We start from the raw sequence: 26,058 nt of genomic DNA, 5'->3' as shown, positions 1-26,058 counted from the left end.
AAGCGGCGCTCTTTTCAGAATTTGCTAGCCAGTTAACAAATGATTGTGTTTATTGACAATTTCATACATCCGTACAAACGAAACGTTAAAATAGCCCCACCCCGTACAGGCGGGGAGGAAACAGGCGCCACAGTATAAAAGTTATAAATAAGGGGCTTTCAAAACTGGGATGGGACAGATAAGGACGTGGGCAGCAGTTGCCAGTGGCCTCAGACATGCAGAAGGGGACAAAACGCTACCAGCCACAAGACCCTACTCACTCATGGCAGTGGCGTTCCCTCTAGGACAGGCTGGCATAAAGACCTCTAACACCTGGTGGAGGTCAGGGCAGTGGGCCGACTTCTAACCCTCAGACTGCCAACGGGCCCACCTCCAGCTGCTACAGTTCTTTGGGCTAGGAGATTGGCTATGCGGGCGGTGGAAAAATGGGAATATGTGGTTTGTTGTACTCAACACTCATGCTGAACCGACAATGCTAAGCACCCATTAAAACCTAGATTCCTTCTAACCTCTGCATTCAGGGCTTGGAAGTGGCTTCGAGGTTTCAACAGGTTTTTGTCATCTAAACCTGGTGAAATGTCACTCTGCCTTACCTGGTGCAGAGGAAAGGAAGGCCCAAAGACATACTTACTTCAATTCTCCAACCACCTCATGACCTGTTCCTTCCTACAGCCTCTCTTTTTTTTTCTTTACCCTCTAACAATGACCTTAACTCTGTTCCTACCTCTGCCACCTACCTGCCAGGCTATCACTTTTCCAGTGTGTCTCTCACCCAGAGCCTCCACTCCCAATCTCCAGGGTCCAGTACCCTTGGGCACCCAGCACTGCCTTTGAAAAAGAGCCTCAGGGTTGGGATTTGGCTCAGTGGTAGAGCGCTTGCCTAGCAAGCGCAAGGCCCTGGGTTCGGTCCCCAGCTCCGAAAAAAAGAAAAGAAAAGAAAAGAAAAGAAAAGAAAAGAAAAAGGAGAGAAAGAAAGAAAGAAAGAAAGAAAGAAAGAAAGAAAGAAAGAAAGAAAGAAAAAGAGTCTCTTCCATGAGCCAGGCACCCAAAGGCCGTCTCCTGTTGGCCTGGCTGTGGACACCAAGACTCCAGAATTTAGGTTTAGTGTTTCCATTCCTTTTTATGTTACTGGATCAGAAATCCAATTAATCCAGACTAGTAAAGCTGAGGCAAACATGTGGGGAAACCAGGTGCATTACCAGCCAGGCAAGCGTTCTAACAATAAGCACTCAGCTGTGCATACCGTGTGTGTATGTGTGTGTGTGTGTGTGTGTGTGTGTGTGTGTGTGTGTATAGCCAAGGTTCTAGGAAGGTGGACCAGTGCCCTGTAAACCATGAGGGTATACTCCCAAAACAGGTTTCTGCTTGCCCACTGCCCAGGATGTAGGAGAAAGTGGTCCCCAGGCGTTAACAGTCTGCTGCAGACCAGGGTTAGAGAACAATGAAGCCTAAGGGGCTGAGGAAAGTAGGCCAGGCTTGTGTCTGCCCAGCAGAGGGGCTTTACTGTCCTGCAGCAAAACCCCACAACTAGCTCCACACAGGGAAAAAGGGATGGAGCAGACAAATGCTAGGGATCTCTAGCAGGGAAAATGGGATTGGAATGTGGGGGTTCAGATCCTGATACCAACTCAAGTCTTCTAGTGGCTGGGACTACGCTGGAGGCCAGGCAGTTCTCACTGCCAGGAGTTGGGGGGAACCACCCCTGCTCTGACAGGCAGGGGGTGCAGCTGGTGTGGAGGTGGAGGTAAAGGTCTACAGTTGGCTTTAGGATACTAAAGCCACATTACCTTTCATCTCTACCCCAGAGTACCCTGTGTGTGCTCCACCCCAGGGAGCTCATCCCTGAAGTAACTTCAAATGGCTTCTAAGGAGAAGGCCAGCCCTTCCAATGTCCCCAGATGAGGCAGGCTGCCCTCCTACCCCTCACAGCACCAAGATGACATAGACTCAAGACCTGCCCTGCTAGGAGTCCCAGGACGGGCTTTAGAGGCAGGAGTCCCAAGGAAGTGAGGCAACAGTCAGGGAAATAAATTAATAAATACAGGGGCCCCATGAGGGCATCTGGGGAAGCTGCTTTGCCTCTGAACACTGATCACTGCTATCCACTGCAGATATTCTCACAGGTTTTCTCGAATGGAAGCAGGGCTACAGTCTGGAGTGGAGAGCAAGCACTTCTCTTGGGACAAGTTTCAGGGACTCAGAGTCTGCGCTCCATGCGCCGTTCCACAGCTCGGAGCAAGAGCTCTGAGTACTGCTCCAACAGGGCCTGCGTTTGCTCAGCCCCCACAGCCCCGGGGCTGCCCCCTGGGCTGGACAGCACAGCCCCATCCAGGGCCTCTAGCTCCTGCCGCACTGAAGAGAAGGTGTCTCTCAAGAGACGGGTGATGTGACTTTGCTCTGCTGAAGGTGTCTTACAGCTGGTCACCTGCAACAGGCACATGGAAAACGAGTTGGAGAACAGTAGCCAACAGAATATAGAAAAGGGGGCACCTAGCCCGTCCAGTAGAAGGGACTGCCCAGGAGTTCTCCACACAAGATCAGGATGATCAGTCACTCTGACGGGTGACCCAGATGAGGATCCCTCCAGACTACTAGAACCATTTACCTCATGACAACCTTTCCCAACAACTCTCTTTCAAATGTGACACTGTTAAGTTGTTTCTTATATCTAAAGTACCCAAACCATCAGGGTATAAAAAAGAGTTAACAGCCATGGATTAGACTGTCTTGATGATGTGGTGGTCTATGCTCCAGCCCTGTTGCTCACCTAGAAATAGCCAAGAGATTCTGGGGTCGAGAGGCCTGGCTTGGCTTCTGACCCTCTCACTTACTAGGCTCAGAATATTCTTGAGTGCTCCATCCAGTGTGTAGAAGAACCTTTGTTGTTACTGTTCTAGATACTCAGTTGTCAAACAGCCAGCACTGCTTACCAGGGGCTGCCGGATACTCACCGAGTGGTAGAGCTGCACTGCCTGGCGTACATTCCTCCGGAGCTCTGCCACAAGCTGTTCACATTGTTGTAGGCTCAAGGCCAGTTCTGAAGGACAAACACCAGTGAGGGCCCAGCTGCATTTTTAGGCATCCCAGCCCAGGGCTCTCAGAGCAGGGCTACAATCCCTGCCTCTTGCCCCACCCTCTTCCACCACCTTCTCCAACACCACACAGTTTAGAAGGAAAAGCCAGCCCTACCTCTAGCCTGAGAGCCAGCCCTAGTATCCAGAACACACGAAAGGGTTCAATGGGTCACAGGGAGATCATGAAGGGTGGCAAGAGTGCCTCACCATCAGGGGTGTGACTTATGGACCAAGACAGGAGCAGACAGGACAAAAATGCCAGAGGTTGGGCACACAGAGAAATGGATGGAGCCAGAAGGTGGCCAACAGAGACAGGAAGGATGGGCCAAGGTGAGGCTGGGGAGCCATGCACACCTGAGTCCTGGCTCAGGGCTGCCCCTGGCCTGCTGCTTTCCACAGGGTTACGAGTCTTCTCAGGGGACAGGGGCTGCATGCTCTCAGGGCCTTGGAGGAGGTTGCTGACCGGCAGTTGCTGGGCACAGGGGTGGTTGGGGCCAGGATGAGCCTGGCATTCTGTCCTAGATTTAGGAGTAGTTCCCTCCCCTAAGCAGGAGTGCTTTTCAATTGCAGTGTGAGTCTTTCCAAGGCTCACTGAGGGGCCCGACTGTTCGGTTTCACTGTGGGCCAGGCCCTTAGATACGGGTGAGAATGTGGTCAGAGTGGGACGGTCAGGAAGTGGTTTGGGGATGTCCAGGACAAGGTGAGCCCGGCTAGGCAGAGCTAGTTTGTTGAATGGTGAGGTTCGGATCGGTGCAGGAGCTTGAGGTTCGGCTGCCAGGCCTGGATTCTCGCCAACAGAAATGCTCCGAGCCAGCTTGGCCACAGAACTGGTGGTGGGGTTCCAGTAGGAGTGGGACTGAGATGGGCAGCCATCAGCTTGTGGCAGGGATCCTAAGCTGCCCTGAACCTCTGCCTGGAAGAGCAGTGGACGTGAAGGCACCTCATCTGCAGTAGAGACAGGGACAGATACAGGTCAGGAGAGAGGCAGCCATACAAATGTTAGGGCTCAGTTCCTAGTTGCTCCTCTACCCCTGTGCATGGTCACTAATCGACAGGCAGCGTCAAGCATGGGGACACGCCAGGGCCACACGAGGCCCACCTTCCCCCAGCACGCCCACATACATGTCATTCCCCATGGCCTGTAGTTGAGCCCACCAGGTTCCTCACCCTGTGGTACCAAACTATGCACAGACTGGGCTTTCTGGAGTCCAGCTAAAGGCCGGGTTGCAGCCGTTTTCTTGGAGGCCCAGCTGTTGTCCAGGTTGGTACGCCGTCGTGGCAACAGCACAGGAGCCACCTGCTTGGGGCCAGAGTTGCCAGAAGAGGGTTCCATTTCTGGGGGTGCTCCTGGGGGAGTGGCACCACTGCCTTTCAGCTGCTCACCAGATACCTGTGATACCTGGTCAGGTCTGGACATCAGGGCCAAGCCTGAGGAGGATAGGGATGGTTCCCTATAGGGAGAATGGGTTCAGAAGAAGGCCCAGAGAAGGCTCAGTGCTTTCCTCCCTCTAAGATGGCCAGATGTTCTCATAGACAGAGACGCACCAGGAGAAGACAAGCACAAAGCAAGACAGGGTTTGGGTGAGACCACCTGTTTCAAATCTAGGAATATGAATCCCCTTCTGGAGAGATGTAAAGAAGGCTACATGCTACGCTAGGTGCAGGCGCACCAGGTTAGCAGAACCATGTGGGGGACATCTGTACCTGAGTGGGGAGGTCTGCACTTGCAGGAGGAATCGTGATGAGATGCTCCGAGACTCTGTCCTCTCTAGAGCCCGTGCTGGACCTCCTGCAGGTGGCACAGAAATCATGAACTGAGTAAAGTTTAGTTCCTGCCAGAGGTCTTGCCTCCCCTACAAAGAAACCTAAGGCATTGCCTACTGGACCCTCCCTCTCAGCATGGAGGAGAGAAGGGCAGATGCAGTGTTGAAGGCTGGCCCACTGACCACACCTGGAGCAGCCCCATTGGCCAGAGTCTCAAAGTGCTGTTTTAGAAACTGTTCCTGATCCGGTGTATGAGGGCTGCCTTCCTGTAGCCCACAGAGGCCAGTGCCTCCCTCTTCTTCCTCTTCTTCCTCGCCCTCGGCTTGCTCTTCCAGGTCTGAGGAGACGCCATCCACACTTAGGGGCTCTGTGCTCTCAGAGTCTGGATGTGGGGGAGGGTACCTGTCACCGTACCTGTCAGTCACAGGTCTGCCTCCCCTGCTTCACCCTGCTGACCCTTACTCATGGTGCAGCCTTACCTTCATTCGGGTGTTCCGGGCTGGAAAGCCGGCTGCTGCTGTAATCCACAGAGCACGCGCTGTCGGGACTGTGCTTTTCTGAGCCCCTGCTGCCTGGGTAAACTCTCCCTAGGGATCCTCCGGTTGGAGCCTGCACCTGAAACGCACTGCCAGGAAGGCCAGCAAGGGAAGGAAGGATAGTGAGCAGGGGTCAGCAGCTCCACTCAGCTCCTGCCTGTGAACATAGCTAGGAAGGAGGTGGCTTGGAGGCCAACCATTGCCCAAGTGAGAAAACTCAGAGGGAAGGAAGAATGAGGGCTGCAGAGCCCGAGTCCTGGCCAGGGCACAACCCTTGCCTGGTATCCATGGTAGGGCTGTCACTGGGTTCCGGGTAGACAATACCATCTTCAATGGGTGCAGACTCCAGATCTTGAGCAAAGACTCCTTCCTCTTGTGACAACAATTGGATAATGTGGGGGCAGGAGCAGGGTTGGGAGGCCTGAAGCCGAGGGGCCCTTTCATTCTGGAAACACACAGAAAAAAGGGGTACTTGTGAGGATCGCTGGTGTGAGAAAAAGGTATTAAGAGGAGGTAGAAGTTGGCAAGAATACCAGTTCTGAGGAAGCAGAATACTACAGCTCTGGGGACAGGAAGCAGGAAGCCGGGCTAGGCTGGAGCTGGAATATGAAGCTTCTGGAAGAGCTGTACTGGCACTCAGACTGCCAAGCTCCTGTCCACTCAATGCCAAGAGTCCTTCCCAAAGCTTCCTTTACCTCTTGGCCCACCTCACTCACAAGACAGCCCAGCCAGCTCTACTACAACTGCATTTCAGATGAGCCACATGCCACAGAGACAGAGGAAGCACAGCTGTGCCCATGTTCAGGCCTTGGTTGTTAGCACAGGGCTGGCTGAGACTTCCTGGGATCTCTAGAGAGCTGGGAGAAAGCTAGCTCACCTGGCTAGCACACGACAGGTCAGCGGCCTGTGGGCTATGCTTCCCAGGACCAGTTGGGGACACAGCCAGTGAGTCCTGGCTGGGGCCTCGAGGACTTGGGGCCAAAGTCTCTAGCTGTCGCAGGTCCAGCATGGAGCGAACACTCAGCTCCACACCTGGTTGGGCCCAGCGCCCTCTTCGTTTAGGCCCGGTGTTAGCTGTAGGAGCTGGGCCCAGGAACTCCATGTTCTCTTGTGCCTGGTGGTTGTGGGTGAAAAAGGAGTAATAATTAGAATCATATATCAACATTAACACACGTATATATTTTTGCATGAATGCCACCCTTTAGTACTAGCTCACTTCATCTCTACAACCATTTTATACAATAGGTAAGCATTATCATCCCTGGTCTTATACATGAGGGAAACAAGCACAACAATTTCCGTGACTAGTCCAAGTCCATGTGGGTCTGTACGTGGCCTGCAGGTGAGGTTGGCTCTAGGGTGCATACGGAGCTGTATTCTAGACCTCAAAATAGGAACCTCTTTAGTTTCTGCCTTTACCTGGTGTCTTACAGTCTAGAGTGAGGACTCTAATTCTATTCTCAACAGAGCTCTGAGATACCCGGCAGAACACAGAGCCCCGTCTTAGCACTCAGGCCAAACTGACACTGAGGGACTGAGACCAGGGTGTGACCAGAGAGCACATGTCTGCTGCTACCAACAACACAGTGTGAGACTCAGAAGCCCAACTTCAGACAGGTGAGGGTTGGGCTGCTTTGGGGCTTGCTGAAAATGTCTCCCCTTCTCTGGCACTCTGAATAGCCACTCAGCAACAGGTGTTCCTGCAACCTTTTCCCTCTGACTGTTCTGAGCTAACTAACTTCCTCATTGGAATCTTCAGAACTGTAGTTCCCTAGAATTCTACTTGATTCCCCTGGACTGTTGTTCTAATCATGTGGCTCATACCACGACTCCTCACTGCATGCTGCCTGTTTGCTATCACTGTGGTTTGGTTTGGTTTGAGCAGTGTGATGGCACAGGCCTTTCTTCTCAGTACTCAGAGCAAAGGCCCTGTGGATCTCCATGAGTTCCAGGTCAGCCAGGGTTGCAGAATAAGAGTCTGTCTCAAAACAAACCAAGCTACTCTTGAATGGTATTTCTTCCAGGCCCTTGGCAGATGAGGAGTGGAGGCAACCTCATCTGACACAAGAAAGAAAAGACTGATGTTCTCTTATCCCTGACTAGACCAGCAGCTTGACCTCAATGATAAGGCTTCCTTGGAAACAGGAATGGAGCACGTGGGCAGGTCCTGTACCCTGTGCCTCATGAGGGCACAAAGGGCTCTGTTGCTACTCCCTCACAACTAATCATCTTGGAAGCACATTTCAGTGATGGTAACTTACCCGACTCATTTCCCAGTGGGACAGGCTTCGGAGCAAAGCTGGACTAGAGCCTGAGGCTAGACAGAAATAGGCAGTCAGAAGACATGTTTCCTACCTCCCACCTCTGGGCCTAGGAGCCCAGAACATCCCTCTCCGCATCCCCATGCCCATGTGATCACTGTGGTGGCCCAGATGGGCTTGCCTATCCACCACACCAGCTAGTGCCTGTCTGCCTTACACATAACTGCCACAAACCTAGTTCCTTCTTGGTGCTCTTGCCCAGGATGGGCAGAGCTGGAAGTTCTTCCTCTTCAGTACCCTCATCTTCTCCCTCCTTGTCACTGTCTGAGGAAAGAGCTGGTCCAGAAGGGGGTACCACTGGAGGGTGGTGCCTGAGTTCAAAACAAGAAAGGTCACAAGAAAAGACTTACAGGGCAAAAAGCCAACAATGATGGGCTTGTGCTGAGAAGGCCTTGGGATGACAGGAGCTAATGAACAGCATGTTCTCCATGAGCTCACACACTGTGTGGACAACAGTCAGCAGAGCCCAGCTCTGCCCACTTACTGTTTGGCTCCAGATGCCTTTTGGGGAGAAGTTGGTCCTTGCTGCTTGATCCCTCGCTGGCGCTGGCGCAACTCAGCCAGGCGCTGCCTCATGCTGATGGTCATCTCTGAGCTCAGACGCCACACAAATATGCAGCTAGGGCAGAGCCACAGCATTGGGTGAGAGGCAGGGAACACCATTTATCCCTACTTCCCATGAACTGGCACCCTCCAATGCCAGGTCAGGCCCCGCCAAGAAATATTCCTCTTGAGACCTACTTCCCAGAGACACCATGAGAGGAAGTGAGAGGAAAGACAGGGTGGCACAGAGAGGAATCGGTCTCAGGGGCGTTAGCTTCGGCTCACCTGTCCCCTGACACCGAGATGAGATGTTTGCAGTCGTTACTAAATTTCATGCCAGTGACAATCTCTGTAAAGGGTAAAGTATATGGTCTAAGAACTGCCACGAAGACCTAACCAAATTCCTGCCTGCTCCAGCAGTGGGGATGGGCATGGCTGCAGGGGAGAGGGTCAGGTTCCAGCCTCACGCAGTGTCTGCACCACAGCTGATCGTTTCCACTTGTCTATGAGTCTGGACGTGGGGGAGGGGGAAGGTCCCAACCACACTGTCCCCCTTCTGCCACAGGGCTTTCTACCCTGGTTTCTGTCAGTTGATCCCTCCCGGGGTAGGTGAGCAGAGTTGTGGTGTGGCAATAGACAAGGGAAGAAAGTACAATTCCAAACAGGGAGGTGGATGCTACACTCACCTGAATGACCAAACATGGTGGCCACACACTCGCCTGAGAAGAAGTCAAAAATGGAGAGATTCTTATCGGAACAGCTAGTGGCAATGTAGATCCCTGAGGGGTCTGTCTGCACCTGGGGACACAGCAGCAAAGAGTAGGGGAGCACCACCCTCCTCACTTAGCACCATCCCCAAGTTACCTAGTGGCAGGCGGCAGGCAGCAGGCTGCAGGGGTGCTCTGTTAGTCCCACTGGGGTGCTTACCTTAATGAGAGTGCCATCCTCACCCTGTGACCCTTTAAACAGCTTTTTCTGCTTCCCGCTGCTAATGTTAAAGATCCTGTAAAGGAAGGCACTGTTCACAGTAGCCTGAGGAGCAGAGCACAGCAGCGCTCACTTCCCATTTGTCCTGGGAGCTCGCTCTCACACTGAGGCCTACCCTCTCAGGTGAGGCACAGTACTTTGCTGCCTCAAAGAGGCCTGACAAAAAGGCAGATTTGAGGACTGAGTTGCACGAAGGAATGTAGTCCAAAGTCTGACAAGTGGAGGCCAGCAAAATGGTTCAGAAGGTAAAGGTGCCTGCTGGCAGGCCTGATGGCTCAAGTCTGACCTCCAGGACCCATGTAATGGTTAAGAGAAAACCACTCCTGAAAGTAGTCCTGATCCCCGCATGCTTACCGTAGCAAGTGCCCATCTTCTCCCCACAAAATAAAGTAAAAATGAGTGTGTAAAGAAGTCTGAGAAGGAACACCCACCGGATATTTCGGTCTTGGCAGCCGATGGCCGTGTACTTCCAGCTGGGTTCTACATCCATGTCATAGAGGGTTGTCTTCCGTACCACGTGGTGTGTTCGTGTAAACTGCACTCCTTCTCCAGACTGCAGCAGGGAGCGCATGGGCAGACCACATCCAAATGTATCACCAGGTCACAGGGCTCACTTCTCCCTTCACCTCCTGTAACCTGAAACCCGTTCCCGCCCTGCCCTGTTGGGGGACACCCAGCGCCCTGACCTTCTGTGCAGTCCGGAAGTAAATGCTCTTGTCTGCACCACAGCTGATCATTCGCACCTGCCCATCGCTGGCTGTGGGGCAGAGACCAGGCTGCTGCTACCATATGAAGGCAGCCTTTTTTCTGCCTCCCTTATTTTCCCCAGTGGAGCTACTCTACATGGTGGACCAGCCAAGTAAGACAGAGTGCATCCCACAAAACCCATGTCCCCCTTCCCGGTCCTCAGTCTGGCTCAGGGTTCCCTAGACTGAACGCTTATGTCCCACCTGCCTCCTACCTAGCCCCGTGACTCCCAGGTACCTCCCAATCCTTCCCAGCGGCTCTTCTCACAGACAAATAGTGAGGTGGCAGCTAGGGGATGTACAGCTCCAAATGCCCATCCCCACCTGCAAACTTGACAGCAGTGATGGAGGATGAATGCTCGTCCAGTGTCTGCTGTAGACTATATTCCCGCCCAGCATCCAGCACATGGATCAGACGGTCCCGGCTCGCTGATGCTAGCAGTTTCAGACCTGGAGTTGGAAGAACCTCATCAGCTCACATTAAGCTGGCCCTTAACGATGGCCAGTAGAGAGCCCCAAGTGGATGGAACCTCATATCCCTAAAGCTACATGAACCACAGAACAAGGACAGAGCTCTTAAAATCCTGCAGACCAAACGATCTAAATGAAGAAGGACCCAGGATTATCAGAAGCCAAGGCAGGGATAGGCCGTATGGCAAGGACTGCACCTCACCCGTGTCTGGCTTAGAGTACTCCAGGCACAGGATCTCAGAGTCGTGGGCCTCAACTTTCAGCAGCTCACTCAGGGACTGCAGCTCATGGACCCTGCAAGTAAGAGAGGTCACTGGGGGCTGTGAGAGGAGAGACCTCCTTCTTCTGTCATACCCTCTCCCCACCTTAAACAAGTATTTTTAAGCTTAAAGAAAAGCGTCAGACACTACAGGTAATCTATACGTCCCTTTCCCAGTTCTTACTAACAAGCATAACAACAGCACATCTCAGAGCCAGGGCATTTACAGACTATTAACTAGGTATTGTATTAACATGTCCTCACTTTTCCCATAAGTCCTTACTTGATCCAGGATCTTAAAAGTGCAAACGGCATTTAATATCACTCCTCTTTAGTTTCCTGTAGTCTGTGATAGTTTTTCCATCCTTTCTTACCTTCCATGACCTTGACATTTTTGAAGAACACTGACAGTTCCTCTATTGTCTGTACCTCAGTTGAGCCTCTCATGAGTGAACTGAGTTATATGCATTTTTTGGGCAAGAATGCTACAGAAACGATATTATGTCCTTCTTAGAACCCCATGCCTTGGGCTTCCTCAGGTCGAAGCATGGCTGACAGCCTTGCTACTTGTCTGAGATGGCCTTGTCTGAGCTCACCATGGCAAGATCATTCTTTCCATTTTACGAAAGAGATACTTCGTTTCTAAGGTTTTGAGGGGGAGATAAACCCTCCTAAAGCACTGCCCTTGAGGCCCTAACTACCACAGCCACCATGAGAGGCAGTCAGTACCTAGCCCAGAACTTGACATTACCTAAGTGTCCCCATGCGGTCTCCTGAAGCTAGGTGTTGTCCGTTGGGGCTGATACACACAGAACGGATGCCTACTCGGGGATCCATCAGGGACCCATCAGCTTTGTCCCCTCCAGGAAGCTCAGTGTCCAACAAAGCCTGAGTGTTCCCATCCACATAGATGATCTTAATGAGATCCTGGTGGGAAAGGTGAGAAGAGACTCAGGCTCTTTTCAGGCTCAGGCAGTCCCAGCAGGATGGCTGCAAGCATGGAGGCATGCTGGGTAAAAATCAACCCTGGGCTCACACAGTCCGTCAAGTAAAAGCCAAGTGACCAAGATTGGTTGAGCCGGTTCCTGAACACAAGGCCAGCGTCTATAAGTAAAGAGCACGAGGTGCGAAACAGGGCTCACATTGCTGAGGATGTTCCGGTGCAGCGCAGAGCCATGTACCCCAGAGCTCTCCGTGTTCCACAGGCGGATGGTGTTGTCTGAGGAGCAAGTAATAAAGGAACTGGGGGGGAGACAGGCCTGATTACTGTCCTTGATCTCAGGGTAGACCTGAAGGGACAGAAGGAAAGAATTAGACTTCATTTGGGGGGCATTTGTGTCTCCTCAAGAAGGTGGAAAGGGGAATGAAATCCGAGGCAGGAGCCAAGACTTAGCCATTTGTCTGACACTTAGTAAGGAAACGGTATACTATTGTTATATACGCATACAGTATGAAAAAGCCCACGATCCCAGCTCCTCCTGTGTGCCATAACGCCTCAATTACAGTCTCTCATTTCTCAACTGTTAGAACAATTGAGAAAATGTAGTACATCACTTTACAGTTAAGGAATCTGAGGCCTAGTCGGGTTTAGTAACTTATCCAAGATCCCTGAGCCCGGGATAAGTCAAAACTCAGGCTAGGCAGAGACACACAAGAAGGAGGCAGGATGCATGGGCACTGACATTCACCCCCAAGCTCCAGAGGCTATGAAAGGGAAGCCGGGCAAACAGGGAGGCAGGAGCTTGGGGCTGTACTTGTTCTCCACTGTCCATTCTCACAATGGTGTTCCAGCAAACACACCCCACGTACCTCCACACTCCAGACACAGGAAGAATGATACAGAGCTGAGTACACCTTCCCCACTTTCTTGGGGTCCCTCACATCCCAAACATAGATGCTGTGGTCGTTGTAGACACAAGACAGCCACTGATTAGCTGGATCAAAGGTCAAGGCAATGGTGTCTGGGTACCTTGCATTGGCCCCTCCAGAAAAGAGGCGGCTGTGGGAGGGAGGAGACAAAGTTACCACAAAGGAAGGAATGGAGCACAGGTAACTGTCTCCAGTCCTACAGATTTGGAAGTAGAACTGAGAATTGAAAGCAGTTCCTAGAGGTACCATCTAGGAGCTCACCCAACACCAGCTGCTGGGCAGAGCATTTTCCAGAGGAATGCTAACAAGTTCACAGACCACCAGTACCAGACAAGGAAATTCTGTGGTTACAATGGAGCACAACAAAATCTAGATGGTTCTATGAGTATTTCTGTACAGAAATCAAAACAAGACTACCATACAAACCACAAAAATAGGGCTGGGGACACAGTTCAGTGGGAGAGCACTGATCAGCAAGCAAGGCACTGGGTGCTAACTCTAGTACCTCAAAATCTCCTCTTCCTCCTCCTCCTCTCCTTCCTCCGCCCCCTTCTTCCTCTTCCTCCTTCTCCTCCTCATCTTCCCTTGCCAAACCATAAAAATGACCACAAATCACCCTTTTCCTTCTAGTGTGATTGTGACTGTGTCTTTCTGTGTCTTTACCATAGCACACTTTATCTTTCTGGTGTTTACAGATTATCAGGATGTCCAATTGTGGGGCAGGGGGAATGGCTGAGCGGTTAAGAACACAGATTGCTCTTTCAGAGGTCCTGCGTTCAATTCCCAGCACCCACATTTGTGGCTCACAACCATCTGTAATGGGATCTGATGCTCTCTTCTGGTGTGTCTGAAGACCATGTACATGTATATAATAAATAAATAAACATTTAAAAAAGATGTCCAATTGTAAAATTGAACCCATTTTCTCACATCAACCACCCAGAAGACTTAATCCCTTGAGTCATTCCTATAACTATCTAAGATGTGCCCCTGTTTTATTACGGCTCTCCCAATACTCACTCACTGAGACATTCATTCCACGGTCCTCTGTGCTATTTAATCTCCTTGATACTGACAAGTACCAAAAGCCCAGATTTCTATGTCTACAAAGGTGCTCTTTGGGCATTGCACACTCTTCCTTCTGTTCCTTGAAGTACTGACTGAAGCTCTGAATGGGACAGTGGGCCCCACATAGCTCACCTGGCCTCAGTGATGGTGGCGATGTCTGTTCCCAGGGCATGGGGTCTGGGTAGGGTACTGAGGAAGTGCAGGTTGGAAGGATTGAAAAGGCGCACCGTGCCATCAGCGCAGCCACAGAAGATGTATTCTTGGCTTACAGAGATGCAGTGAGCCACAGTGGTCTGTGGGCAGAGGAGCTCAGGTAAATAAGGGCCACTTCCCATTTAGCTTGGTTTAATCCTTCCCAAGCCCTCGGCAGCGCTCACTTATAAAAGGAGAGACAGGCCAAGGGGGGCAACCCCTCAGTTGTCATCTAGAAATGCCCTCCCTCCAGCAGCATATGGTCAGAGGGCCTATAGCCCTGCATATTTGGGAGGTGGGGTAAAAATTAGGGGGCCATTCTAGGCATCAGAGGGACCAAGATTTAAAGGTAGAGAAAAAATCAACAGTGTGAGGAAGAGAAGGCCTAGAAGCACTTACTGTGAAGCTGTCTGTGTTCTGAGCGGAAGAGGAAAGCAGGGAAGAGAGGTGAGAAAGAGCAAGAGGAGGTGGTTATGCAGATCACTGGGACTGCCCTGCATCTTCTCCTGCAGTCCCCTTCAGCATGCAGAGACCCAGCGTGGGTCTATAGCCTCAAGGCAAGTTCTCCCGATTCGAGACAAGGGCAGACCCTGTTCTGGAGCCAGAGGTACTTACTCTTAGCTCCACCCATTTGTCCAGAAGCCTTCGATCGCTGAACTCGCACAGTAGCCCTGACGACGTGATACAGAAGGTGCTGTCAGCCTTTTTCCCTCGGCCACAGGCCACATCAGTAAACAGGTTGTTCCGCAACTCCCCCAGCAGCCCTGAGCGGCCCAGCAGGGGCACAGTGGCATTCACCTGTGGATACAACCACTACATCCATCTAGCCTTGGAAATGAGGTGCTCAGAGAGAGGGCAAGCATAAACTCCTGTGTTCTCTGAGACTCCCAGCCCAGGCAGATTCGGTCCATGCAGAACCTGTGACTTTTAAGCAAGCCAAAGACAACAGCTGGGTCACTGCTCAGGGTGTGTCCCCTCAGTCCTCACCTTTGAGGTCTTACTGTCATCCAGGTACCAGAATTTGATATGCCGGTTGCCTGCAGTAACAAAGTAGCTACAGTCTTCAGAAAAGGACACTGCTGTCACCCGACTAGATACTTTGTTGGAGGCCACTACAATGTTTTTCTGGAAAGAAAGTCAAAGGAAGAATCAAAGCTCTGCCTGTTGGGGATAAAAAGTTATCTAAGAATGGACAAGAGCTAGCAATAATTGCTACTTCAAAAAATAAAAATAAAAAAACAAACAAAACAACAACAAAAGAAAAAACAAAACTCTTCCTTTCTGGTACTTACTGGTCAGAAAACAAAACAAAACAAAACAACAACAAAAATCCAACCTCTTTTCTAAAGGAATTCAAAGGTTTAATTCCTCAGATGTTCAGAAAAACCCTCTAGCAACACCCTTGCTACCCAGTTACTATTCTGTCCTTCAAATACTGTTCCAGGATGAGCTGGGGATGGTGAAGTAAATGAGGCTGCTCATTTAGTCAGCAGCTCCCCACCGCCCACTGACATGGGAACCCTCAGGTGGAGGCTAAGGCCGTCGTCACCCAGTCCACTCACCTTCCAGGCCCACACGTTGACTATCATGTCATGCTGGTAACCCACAGACACAATGTACTTAGCACTTGGGGAGAAAGCCACACAAGCCACACCATACTTATGCTCTTGTAGCTCTGCCACCTGGTTCCGTTCAGCCACATCCCAAACCCGAACGGCAGGCATGTGCCCACTCTGCAGGGAGGCAAAACCGGAAGTGAGAACTGTGGAAGGAGTTCTGTAGCCTCCTTAGTCTCTCACCTCCCCAGCTTCAAACACGATTTCTCCGATGGTCCCTGTTCAACAGGGAAGAGCAAGATAAAGACGTAGAAAAAAAGACCTGAGGACACCAGTGTCAGCAGAGACTTCCCCCTTGCCTCTGTATCTGCTCAAAGCTCCTTGAATGATTCTAGTAAGCAGCAAGGCCTATTCTAGTAAGCAGCAACAGACATCTATCCTGTCTCCTTGTAAAACCAAGTGCTGTGTTCCTGGTGTGCCCAGTAGGGGGCATCTGAAGATAGGAATATTTTAGGATGGTGGTTTTCAAAATGTGTCCTTAACTACCGGACACTGTTCGAAGCTCTGGGGGAGAGGAGGCAAAGATGACTTCAGCATGTAAAGCATTTGACACAACCCTCATGACCTGACTGATATCTCCATGTCCCCTCCCCAACATAAATAAATGACTTAATATTTTTTGTTTTGGTTTTACTTTTAAGAGCTATCTAGGGAAGCCCAGGCTATAGAACCAAACAGCTCTGCGGTAGGAGCCCAGCCATGCACACTTTGAAAAGACCTCCCAGGGAGTCTGATCTCACTAAAGCCTAAGAACAGCCATTTGGACCCAGCAGAAACCCAGGTATCAATCCATGAAGCCAAAGTGACAGCACCCTAGCTGAACAGGTGACTGTGGCTTTGGTTGAGGGTAGGGTGCCCATAAGCCACAGTATTGCCATCCTGTTCTTCACTTACCTCTCCAGTGACCAAGTACTTGCCATCAGGGCTAAAGGCAAGGGCAGTAATGGTTTTCCTACAAGAGACAGGGCAGGTTTGGTTGGACCTAGTAGACTGTGTTTTCTTCCCCATTTCCCTTCCTCCAGCCTTCCTGCATATTTTCCAAAGGCAAGACCAACAAACTCAAGAGTATATGTGCAATTTGCTATCTGGCCTCAGGGCCAAACCAGGTCCCAAACCCCCAGGGCCTCAGGCCCCTGGCCGCAGTCACCTCACAGCCCTTGAGGCCAGGCCCACACACCTGGAACTGTTGAGGATGTGGTGCTGTTTGTGCTTCCGGGGATTGAAGAGGACGACCACACACCTGAGGAGATGAGTGAGATGTCAGGCTGAGCTTCTAACCAGAGCTTCCTCAAGAGCCCACTGAGACTTCTGGCCACCCAACAGAGGGAACAGACCAATCTAGCTCCAAGTCTCCACCCAAAAGGGCCCATTAGCAGATTCTCATAGTAAAAAGGCTCTCCATGGAAGTCCATTCACCAGGACCCTGGCTATCAGGCCCACTTTTGATCATATGACAGCAAAGACAGAGGCTTTCCATAGCCTTTAAACATAACCCAAGGAATGAATACAAGGTGGAAGAATTAATGTGATTTGATCAGCTCAGGCCTCAGCTTGCAGCCAGTTCTCAGGCTTGGAGCCATATGTCTTAATCATTGTTATGGATGGTACTAGTCCACCTACTGAATAAGAAAGAACATGTGGGCTGAGCTAGGTGCTGGGACTGCAAGGAGGCCTAACAAGGGGCTGGAGGCGGAGGGAACAGAGATGGCTTGAGAGGACCTTGGCAATGCCTTGAGAAGGCGACAGAGTTTCCAACTGAGACAAAGGACACCTAGCTTCAGGGCCTAAGCAGGGCCTCTGACCACTAGAACAAGACAAGCAAAGGTTTGCCTCAGTTTACAAAAAAGGGTTGAGACAACTTTTCCTCGAATGGGACAAGGCTTCCAGATGGGACCGAATCCAGACAGACTGCCCAAAGCACCTCTGGGAGGGAAGCTCAACGGTGGGAATCAGCAGCAATAAGCTAGAGGTCAAGGGCCAGACTGTGTTCTCAGCCGGCTCCTTGGTTATGAGCAGGCGCTAGGCCTGTTGTCCAGCTGTCTAACCTCTTACCATTGGAACAGCAGACAAGAGCAAGCCTGGAGGCAGCCATACCATAGGGTAGAAGAAGAAAGAACACAAACTGTGGTGGAAAACTAGGTAGAGGCGCACACTGGTACTAAGTACTTAGCATCTCAGGCTCGGTAAACTAACCTAATACACAGAGCCCACATATTCTCCAGGGACACTAGACCTCTGATGGGACCGAACATAGCCAGGACTTCCAGCTGACCAGCAGACTAGAAGTATTGGGACTCATCACCACTAACTGCCCTACCAGCTGCTCCTCAATGGTTTTCTTACTCTTACTCCTGTCCCCCCCATTCCTTCCCGATCCCTTTGCCCTATTCCTTTCTCTTTTCACTTTGTACCTCAAGTTCTAATCTCCCGAGTCTCCCTTTAAAATGCCATGGTCAGGAGGGTCTTAAATACATCCAAAGCCATGTTTAGGCCACACCTGTCATACCAGCCTGAAGAATCAAACTTGATTCTTCAGATGTGCAATGTTCAATATACTGAGTTCAAAGCTAGACTGGACTACTAAGTAAAATCCTGCCCTAAAAACACAAAACATGACAGAACCAAGGGCTCTGGTAACTTTGTATACTGTCACTTCTGAACAGGTATATGAAGGTATACATCTGCACTATTCACTATGTGCAGAATAATATCCTTTAGGGCTGTCATCATCTACTTAGAACCCATGGAGACTTCTGTGGCTACTGTTTTCTGAACCTTCCTGCTCTGTACTGACCTGTGAAGAGCCCTCTACAGGCTCAGCTCCAGCAAAGGTGGCTCGTCTGACAAGTCACAGCCACAGCTTTCTGACTAGAAATGGATGAACAAGGGCAAGGGGCTTCCACTCTCTCCACAGACTTCCTCTAACTGCAGTGGTGACACAATGACCAGCTATGGTCCAAATGCAGAACAATTTGATGTTGAGGTCTCTGCCTGTGAGTGTTCCCTGAAGCCTGTCACCCTAAAACAGCATGGTGGCCTTTAACCTGATGTGGTGGCAAACACATATAATCCCAGCACTTGGGAGGTGGAGGCAGGAGGGTCAGGAGTTCAGTCATCTTCAGGATCAAACATAACAGGTTTGAGATCATCCTAGGCTGTATACGATCCTATTTAAAACAAAGCAACAAAACCTTTCGAGTCTTTGTGGAATACAATTTCTTCTGTTTCCTCCATCTCCTAAATTCAAGTTCACACAACACTATGTGTCTGTGTGTGTGTGTGTGTGTGTGTGTGTGTGTGTGTGTGTGTGTTGTATGTGTGGTGTGAGTGTAAGTGTATATGTGTGGTGTGAGTGTAAGTGTATATGTGTGTGTGAGTGTAAGTGTATATGTGTGTGTGAGTGTAAGTGTATATGTGTGTGTGAGTGTAAATGCATATCTGTGTATGTGTGTGTGAGTGTAAGTGCATCTGTGTGTGTGTGTGTGTGTGTGTGTGTGTGTATACACGATGCAGGCAGAGAGATGACTGGCTACAGGTAGATGAGCAGACCCTACTCCACACTCTTTCCCTTTTCCTCCCCTTGTCTTGTAATAATATAGGACATTTTCTGGCATGGCAGGGATGGAAACACACAGAGTAAGGTCTATAAACTTTTTACCCAGATTTATTCAGACTGGAAACTAACCCTTCAGAGAGAAAAAGCACATGTGTATTTCCTATGGAAGCGATATGCCCACGTCCTTCCAGTACTAAGAGGGCCTACTCTCAAAGAGCCTCAAAGAGCCTTATGTCTTCTTTTTGGTCTTCTTAGTGAACTTACAGCAGGTGACGTAATCAGCTAGGGAGAGGAGGGTGGAACACTGTTGGCATCAGTCATTGGCCCTTCACTTCCAATGTCCTTGCCCAGCAGGGAAAGCCCTTGAAGCGATATCCACTGAAATCATCAACATAAAGACTACTGGGTTGGGCTGGCCCAACAGGCTGACTCTTGTAACTTGGAACTTGAGGGCACAGAGAGATTGCTCATCTTTACAGAGAGCAGGTAAGGCCTCTGTCCCTTAGGGCCTTAGTTTAGGAGAGTCATGCTGTGGAACATCAGTGCCAGGAAGGGCCAAGCCTTCAGCATTCCTGTCCCTGCACAGGTCCAGGCTTGCTCCATTCTCACAGAAGCCATCTTCTACCACTCTCCATCCTCCAGAGTCAAAACCAAAGGAAAATCAGGACAAGCCATGAGTAGAGCAGCACAGACATGAGCTCAACCAGAACAATGTGTCTTCAAATTTCCTTCAGGCTAAGTGAAATCAGAAGGGCCACAGGGAGGCACAGTGAACATCCTCCATGACTCAATGCCAGCCTCTAGTCCTTTACTAACTGTCGCTTCTCACATTCTTTTTTTTTTTTTTTTTTTTTTTTTGGTTCTTTTTTTCCCCCGGAGCTGGGGACTGAACCCAGGGCCTTGCGCTTCCTAGGTAAGCGCTCTACCACTGAGCTAAATCCCCAGCCCCCTCTTCTCACATTCTTTATTGCACTTTACCACCTCACTGACTCCTCGTCCACAGCATGTAGCAACTCGTCATCTTCTACATAGTACACTTTGTGAGGAGCGCTAGCTCAGCAGAGATCCCATCTGTGTGCTGTTTACTGTCAAGTCCCCATCCCCAGGAAGACTGGCACTCAGGATTTTTAGAAGGTACAAATAAAGCTTTAAGTCATTAATAATTCAGGCATGGTGACACATGCCTATCATCTCAGCACTCAGAACGTGGAGGGAGGAGGATCAGAAGTCTAGTGAGTTTAAGGCCAGTGTGGAATACATGAGAGCCTGAGGAAGGGAGGAAGGAAGGAGGGAGGGAGGGAGGGAGGGAAGCACAAACTTTAAATCACTAACAGTGAGACCTCCAAACTCAGCTGAAAACCTGTAAGATCTATGACCTAAAGCTGCAGGGCTCCACAGTTCCCCCAGGTTACAGCCATAACTTACTCACGGATGCCCGAGGGCAGCGGAGTGGTATAGAGATGGAGACCACTGTGGTCTGGTGGAGCCGTCTGCTAATACACTGTATGTCCTTGAACTTATTTCTTTACTTTCTAAACCTCGGTCTCCTCATCTGCAAAGCAGAAGGAGCATCTGCCTCACAGAACCCTGTGCACACACCAACAGCATGGTGTACACTGCAGTCTTTACTGTCACCTTCCCAGGCTTTCCTAGAACCATACTAACATACCTCTTGGTATGCCTATGAGTTTCCAAAGTGGTCTAACTGAGGAGGGCAGGCTTGCCCTAGGCGTAGGTGGCACAAAGCCACCCACAAGCTGAGGTCCTGAGTTGAATAAAAAGGAGAAAGGAAACTGAGCATGAGTTTATCTCTGATTCAATGTGCACAGCTGCCTCACCACTGCTGCGTGACTTCCCAGCCAGGAGGGCTTCAGCTTCAACTGTGGCCCAAAATCAGACTCCTTCTTTATCTGCTTTTACCAGGGATTCTGTCACAGCAACAAGAGGAGGAGCTGCTGCAGTCACTGTTCTATGGTGGTGAGGAGACACCATGACCAAGGCAACACTTATCAAAGAAAGCATGTCACCGGGGCTGGTGTACAGTTCAGAGAGTTAGTCCACCATCATCATGGCAGGGAGGTACTGGACAAGTAGCTGAGAGCTACATCCTGATCCACAGGCAGTGACTGGACCTCAAAGCCCATCTGAAATGATAAACCTCCTCCAAAAGGCCACACCTCCTAGTCATTTCAAGCAGTTCCACTTCCTGGTGACTAAGCACTCAAATAGACGAGGCTATGGAAGCCATTCTTAGTCAAAGCACCACAGCAGCTAATAAAGAAAACTGGGATAAGGGGTTGTTACGATGAAACTTGAATGGCTCCTAAGGTCTTTGGAACCGGGCTGCCTGAGGACTGCAGAGCAGTGTATAGAGCTGTAGGCTAGAGAAGCACTGGTTTGCTGTAAGCAGAGCTTTTTTTTTTTTTTGGTTCTTTTTTTCGGAGCTGGGGACCGAACCCAGGGCCTTGCGCTTCCTAGGTAAGCGCTCTACCACTGAGCTAAATCCCCAGCCCCGTAAGCAGAGCTTATTAAACCAGTCTGGTGGGAGTCTGTAAGATCAAAATGCGGAGAGAAATATGGTGGTCATGGCCTGGCTCATGAGGTATCAAAGGGAATAAGGGCTGTCTCAGAAACTGGGCTACACTGTTTGTGCTACATTTTGGCAAAGAATCTAGCTTTACTTGGCTCAGATCCTGAGAACCTGAGTGCACCTGATTTCAAAAGTAACGGACTAGTTTGTCTTGCAGAAGAATTTCAAGACATGCTAATGTTCAGGCTGTATCATGCTCACTGCTCTGATCCAGATCTGCAGTGAGAGAGAAAAGCAAGTAAGGCAGAAAGGTATGAAAATGCAGTTTGGCAAAAAAAAAAAAAAAAAAAAAAAGAAAAAAAAAAGAAAAAAAAAGGAACTTAAGAGAGTTTAAGCTGTAGATGCAGAGAAAGCAGCTGAGCTGAAATGGTTACAGAATGTCCTGCATTCTGCTAGCGTGTGGAACACTAGGGAAAGACCTTACCCACTAAAGGACCAGTAACAGTGCAAATAATGGCCACCCAGAAAAACATTTCCCAGGATGACCCTCAAAGGCACACAGAGGATGCTGCAGCTGTGGTGGGAGGCCTGGGCAAGCTACATCTCACACTAGTAGAGAACCTGGCAGCATGGTTCCTCTGGTCTTGGGTTTGCAGGCATGAACAAAAGATGCGAAGGTGAGTGGGTTATGGAGGCTATCACCAAGGCAAGCAATGTGTGGCAGTGCTAGGATCCCAAAAAGAGACCACTGGGTGACACTGGTGAATGAAGCCTAAATTCAATGAACAGCCTAGAATATTGGTGATGCCAAGGCTAAGTGAAGCAGCAAACATGGAGTAAAGGTGGTCCAACAGAGTCCATGTGCACGGCAGGCAGCAGAGCCCATGAGGCCAAGCTGCCCAAGTGACCCCATCAGGAGGCCCACGTGCTGAGGCCTACAGTGTTTGGTGTTTGCACTCCTGGGCTTGAGTCTATACTTTCTCTGCTGCCATTCTTCCATTTTGCAATAGGAATATTTGTTCTGCGAACCTTTTATATTGGAACTATGAAAACTGCTTTATTTTAAAGGGGCTCATAGTTAAGAGATTGCCTTGAGTCTAACAATGGACTTTGGATTTCTGAAGAGTATTAAGACTGTTAAGGACTTTGGATGCCTGGAGGTACATTAAACGTATTTTTGAAGTCTGAGATGAAAATGAGATTTGAGGTGTCATGGTGGAATGTTGTCATTTAAATGATGTGTTTGAGTGATAAGATAATAAGAGGTAGAACTGTGATGGTTTATCTTGTCAACTTGACAGGTTTAGAATCACCATGGTAACAGGCAATGAATGCCCTTTAGAGTGACTGTGAGGATGTTTCCAGAAAGGTTTAATTAAAGAGATGAAGCTTACCCTGAATGTGAATGGCACTATCTCATGAGCTTGAGCCCTAGACTAAAGGGGAAAACAAGACACTCCCAGCATCCATCTCTCTCTCTCTCTGTAACACACAATGTGTCCTGACACCTCATCCCTCTGCTACCACAGTCTCCTTTCTGTTTTGCTGTACTCTCAAATATGAGCCAAAACAAAACCTGATATTGTTTTGCCAGGTATTTTATTTTAACAATAAATAACAAAAGTAACTAATACTTGGCAATCTTCTGGAAAGGTAACAAGGAAAGGGCTACCAGGAGGTTAGCTTTTGTGACAGGAAGCTCCTGTGTATAGCATCCCACACAACACTTTCTACAAACCAATGAGTTCTAGTGTCATCCAGAAGTTGAATTATAAACTATGCTGCCATTTTGCTTCCAAAACAGGAATCTTGTGGCTTTAACTATTCCAGGAGAGAGAGAGAGAGAGAGAGAGAGAGAGAGAGAGAGAGAGAGAGAGAGAGAGAGAGAGGCAGGCTAATGCGTTATCTGGATTCCTGGTTGTTGTCCTCTTGAGATACCTAGAATGCAATGCTTTCCAATTAACCCTCTTTGGTCAGGCCATGTGACCCAGTAATGTCTGTTTATAGGATGTTACAACCCCCTCCTCAAACACATGAGAAAACATCTTTTGAAACATGAAAAAAGGCTAAATGTTAACTCCATGGCAAGCATGGCCAGTGGACAGAGCTATCTCCCCAGCAACCCCACAGATATTTCTTCCCCAACAAGAGGCAAATACTTATAAGCAGCAAGATTTAAAGACTAGGTCATAACAACATTTTCTGAGCTCCCGGCTTCTCACTCATTCTCCATTAGCCACTAGCCGACTGGCTCCTCTAATGAAACACCTCCTCTCTTCCTTAGAGGCTCTGCACTTGACGCATCCTCTATGAGGAATCAAAGCTCACACACTGCTATCTTCTGTCATGCTGGTCAGTTCAGGTGCCCCCTACTGAGCCCTGACCATACCATTAATTTTTTTCATTTTACACATGTGAATATTTGCTTGCAATGGATGCACGCGCCTACTTGGAATCTGCAGAAGCCAGAAAAAGGCACTGGATTCCCTGGAACTGGAAGTACAGACAGTTGTGAGCTACAATGCGGGTGCTAGTAACAAAACCCAGGTCCTTTATAAGAGCAGCAAGTGCTGTTAACCACTGAGCATCTCTCCAGCCCCCCAAGCACCCAATGTAACACTAGCATCCACCTTAGCTCCGTTACACATGCGCCGTCTCTTCCATCGCCCTGACTGATCAGAGCACCTACCATCTCTGCTCCTCCCATGCTCACTAGTTTGCATGCTTGTCTGCTCACCCCTCTTGCTCCCAAACTCCACAGTACCAGTGGCCTGCCTCTCCTGTTTACTGCTGTAGCCCTGGTGTCTAAGCAGAGCAGGTTGTTTAATAAACTGTTGACCAAGTGAACAAGTCAGTCAGTTAGCAAACTGTTACAGGACGGACTAAGAACCCTGACTTGAAGTTAGAAATATACAACAGGGGTAAGTCAGAGGATACTGGTGAGTACGCGTCCCCGCATATGATTCCATCAGGTAATAAGTTCAAAGATCTGCTTCTCAGGCCCACCAAGTCTCTCCACTGACAAACATTGCATGCAGCTCAGTGTCTAAAAGATTTAGGACGAGTATGGTCTTTCAATGCAGCTTTACAGTTTAGGAGAAAATTCTGTGGCTTCCCACCTGTCTGTTTGATAATGCTGAGATCTCAGCTTAAATTCCAATACGGGCGCACTCAGAAAAGGAGTTTCCCTCTTTTCTCCAAGAAAAAAAAAGACACTTCCTCTTACTGCTATAAAGGTCCAGTCCCCTGGCACTTCCTACCTACCCCAGTGGTTGAAAAGCAGCTCTGTTCAGAGCTCTCACCAAGTAATGCTGGCAGTGCATGCAGGGTTGAGGTGTGGGAGGGCAAGACCGACCAGCCCAAGGAGACAAAGGAACTATGAAGCCAGCTACGGGAGGAAAAGGCCAGCTCAACAAAGAGGGTTCAACCCAACTAGGTCCCTCAAAGAGAGTGTGCGAGGACTGCATTGGCATTCTGAGGGGGGAGGTGAGATGGGTAATATTGTCAATTAGACAAGATAGGATCACAATCTAATCATAATCTATAATGTATAGGAGACAAGATCTATAATCGTGTAGGAGACAGAACTCTACGAATGTCTGTGAAGGAGTTTATAAACTGGGGTAGTTGATATTGTAAGACATGCGCTAATTGTGGGCTGTACCATTCTATTGGCTGGGGACCAGATAAACAGAAAGGAGAAAGCAAGCTGAGCCCCAGTCCCCACCTCTCTGCCTCCCAGCCATGGGTGCCATGGGACTGGCAGCCTCATGCCTGTGCTGCCATGCTTTAAGGAGTGGCAGGGGTGTTTTGGCTTATAGTTCAAGGGTATCCTTAAGCCATTCTTGTGACGTATTTTGTCACAGCAAGGAGAAAGTAACTAATACAGGAAGCTTTAAGTAAGACAGGTGAGGGGCCAGCTTCCTGTGGGACAACAAAAGCTAAGGAAAAGCTCTGGAGAAGAGAAACAGGAGCCACTAAAACTGATGGGTCTTGGCCCAGAGACCATGTTCACTCAGATCCCATCCACCTCTGCCTGCCTGACACATGTGCTGACCCCCCACCCCCACCCCTTCACTGTGCTGTTTCATTTCCTCTCAGAAAAATTTGTTTTGGTTTGATAGCTGCTACTAGGCCTCTGGGAGGATTCTGAGTTTTGTTTCTCTTCTTGTTTCTAGGATACCTGAGCTGGCTCCTACATGAGAGCAGCAGGAACATTGGTATGTGGGGGCTGAGGGTGGTGCTAGGCAAAGGAGGGAGGAGAAAAGCCTGCTTGGGCTCACACAGACTTTTGTGAACCCCATGCACCCTAGGAGTACAACAGAGAAAAGTCATTTGCAAAGACAGAAACCAAAATCCTAAGAAAGCCACAGCTCAGGGAACAGCTTTCGAGTATGGTCCAGGGCTACCAAAGCGAAGAGTACTCAGGAAATCTCCTAGGTCAGGAGGATTTGCAGGCAGCACACTGGGCTGCAAATACCTGAAAAGACAAGCACCCACTAAAGGCTCTGGCCTGGCACAGACTT

At 49.6% G+C, this 26,058-nt stretch overlaps 1 protein-coding gene across 2 annotated transcripts in view; it reads right to left on the bottom strand.

The window, feature by feature from the left end:
- Nucleotides 1–32: 32 nt before the first annotated feature.
- The window catches only part of Mapkbp1 (mitogen activated protein kinase binding protein 1), a 50,685-nt gene continuing 24,659 nt past the window's right edge, over nt 33–26,058 (bottom strand). Inside the window, 29 exon segments of one of the 2 annotated variants that reach the window (NM_001108589.2) lie at nt 33–2,425; nt 2,952–3,037; nt 3,429–4,019; nt 4,242–4,525; nt 4,779–4,863; nt 5,026–5,220; nt 5,318–5,463; nt 5,653–5,819; nt 6,252–6,488; nt 7,636–7,691; nt 7,870–8,006; nt 8,180–8,314; nt 8,524–8,587; nt 8,925–9,036; nt 9,166–9,241; nt 9,657–9,778; nt 9,912–9,982; nt 10,296–10,421; nt 10,645–10,736; nt 11,453–11,628; nt 11,844–11,990; nt 12,511–12,700; nt 13,771–13,931; nt 14,230–14,247; nt 14,446–14,628; nt 14,818–14,955; nt 15,393–15,563; nt 16,341–16,398; nt 16,624–16,686. In NM_001108589.2, the coding sequence (NP_001102059.1) occupies nt 2,198–2,425; nt 2,952–3,037; nt 3,429–4,019; nt 4,242–4,525; nt 4,779–4,863; nt 5,026–5,220; nt 5,318–5,463; nt 5,653–5,819; nt 6,252–6,488; nt 7,636–7,691; nt 7,870–8,006; nt 8,180–8,314; nt 8,524–8,587; nt 8,925–9,036; nt 9,166–9,241; nt 9,657–9,778; nt 9,912–9,982; nt 10,296–10,421; nt 10,645–10,736; nt 11,453–11,628; nt 11,844–11,990; nt 12,511–12,700; nt 13,771–13,931; nt 14,230–14,247; nt 14,446–14,628; nt 14,818–14,955; nt 15,393–15,563; nt 16,341–16,398; nt 16,624–16,686 (4,315 nt within the window). In that variant the 3' untranslated portion in view covers nt 33–2,197. 2 annotated transcript variants of the gene reach the window in all.

This window comes from Rattus norvegicus, chromosome 3, assembly GCF_021556685.1.
Source record: "Rattus norvegicus strain SHRSP/BbbUtx chromosome 3, alternate assembly SHRSP_T2T, whole genome shotgun sequence".
In the NCBI taxonomy this organism is placed as follows: domain Eukaryota; kingdom Metazoa; phylum Chordata; class Mammalia; order Rodentia; family Muridae; genus Rattus; species Rattus norvegicus.
The sequence above is the reverse complement of the archived record's forward strand: the minus strand, read 5'-3'. Positions and strand labels throughout refer to the sequence as shown.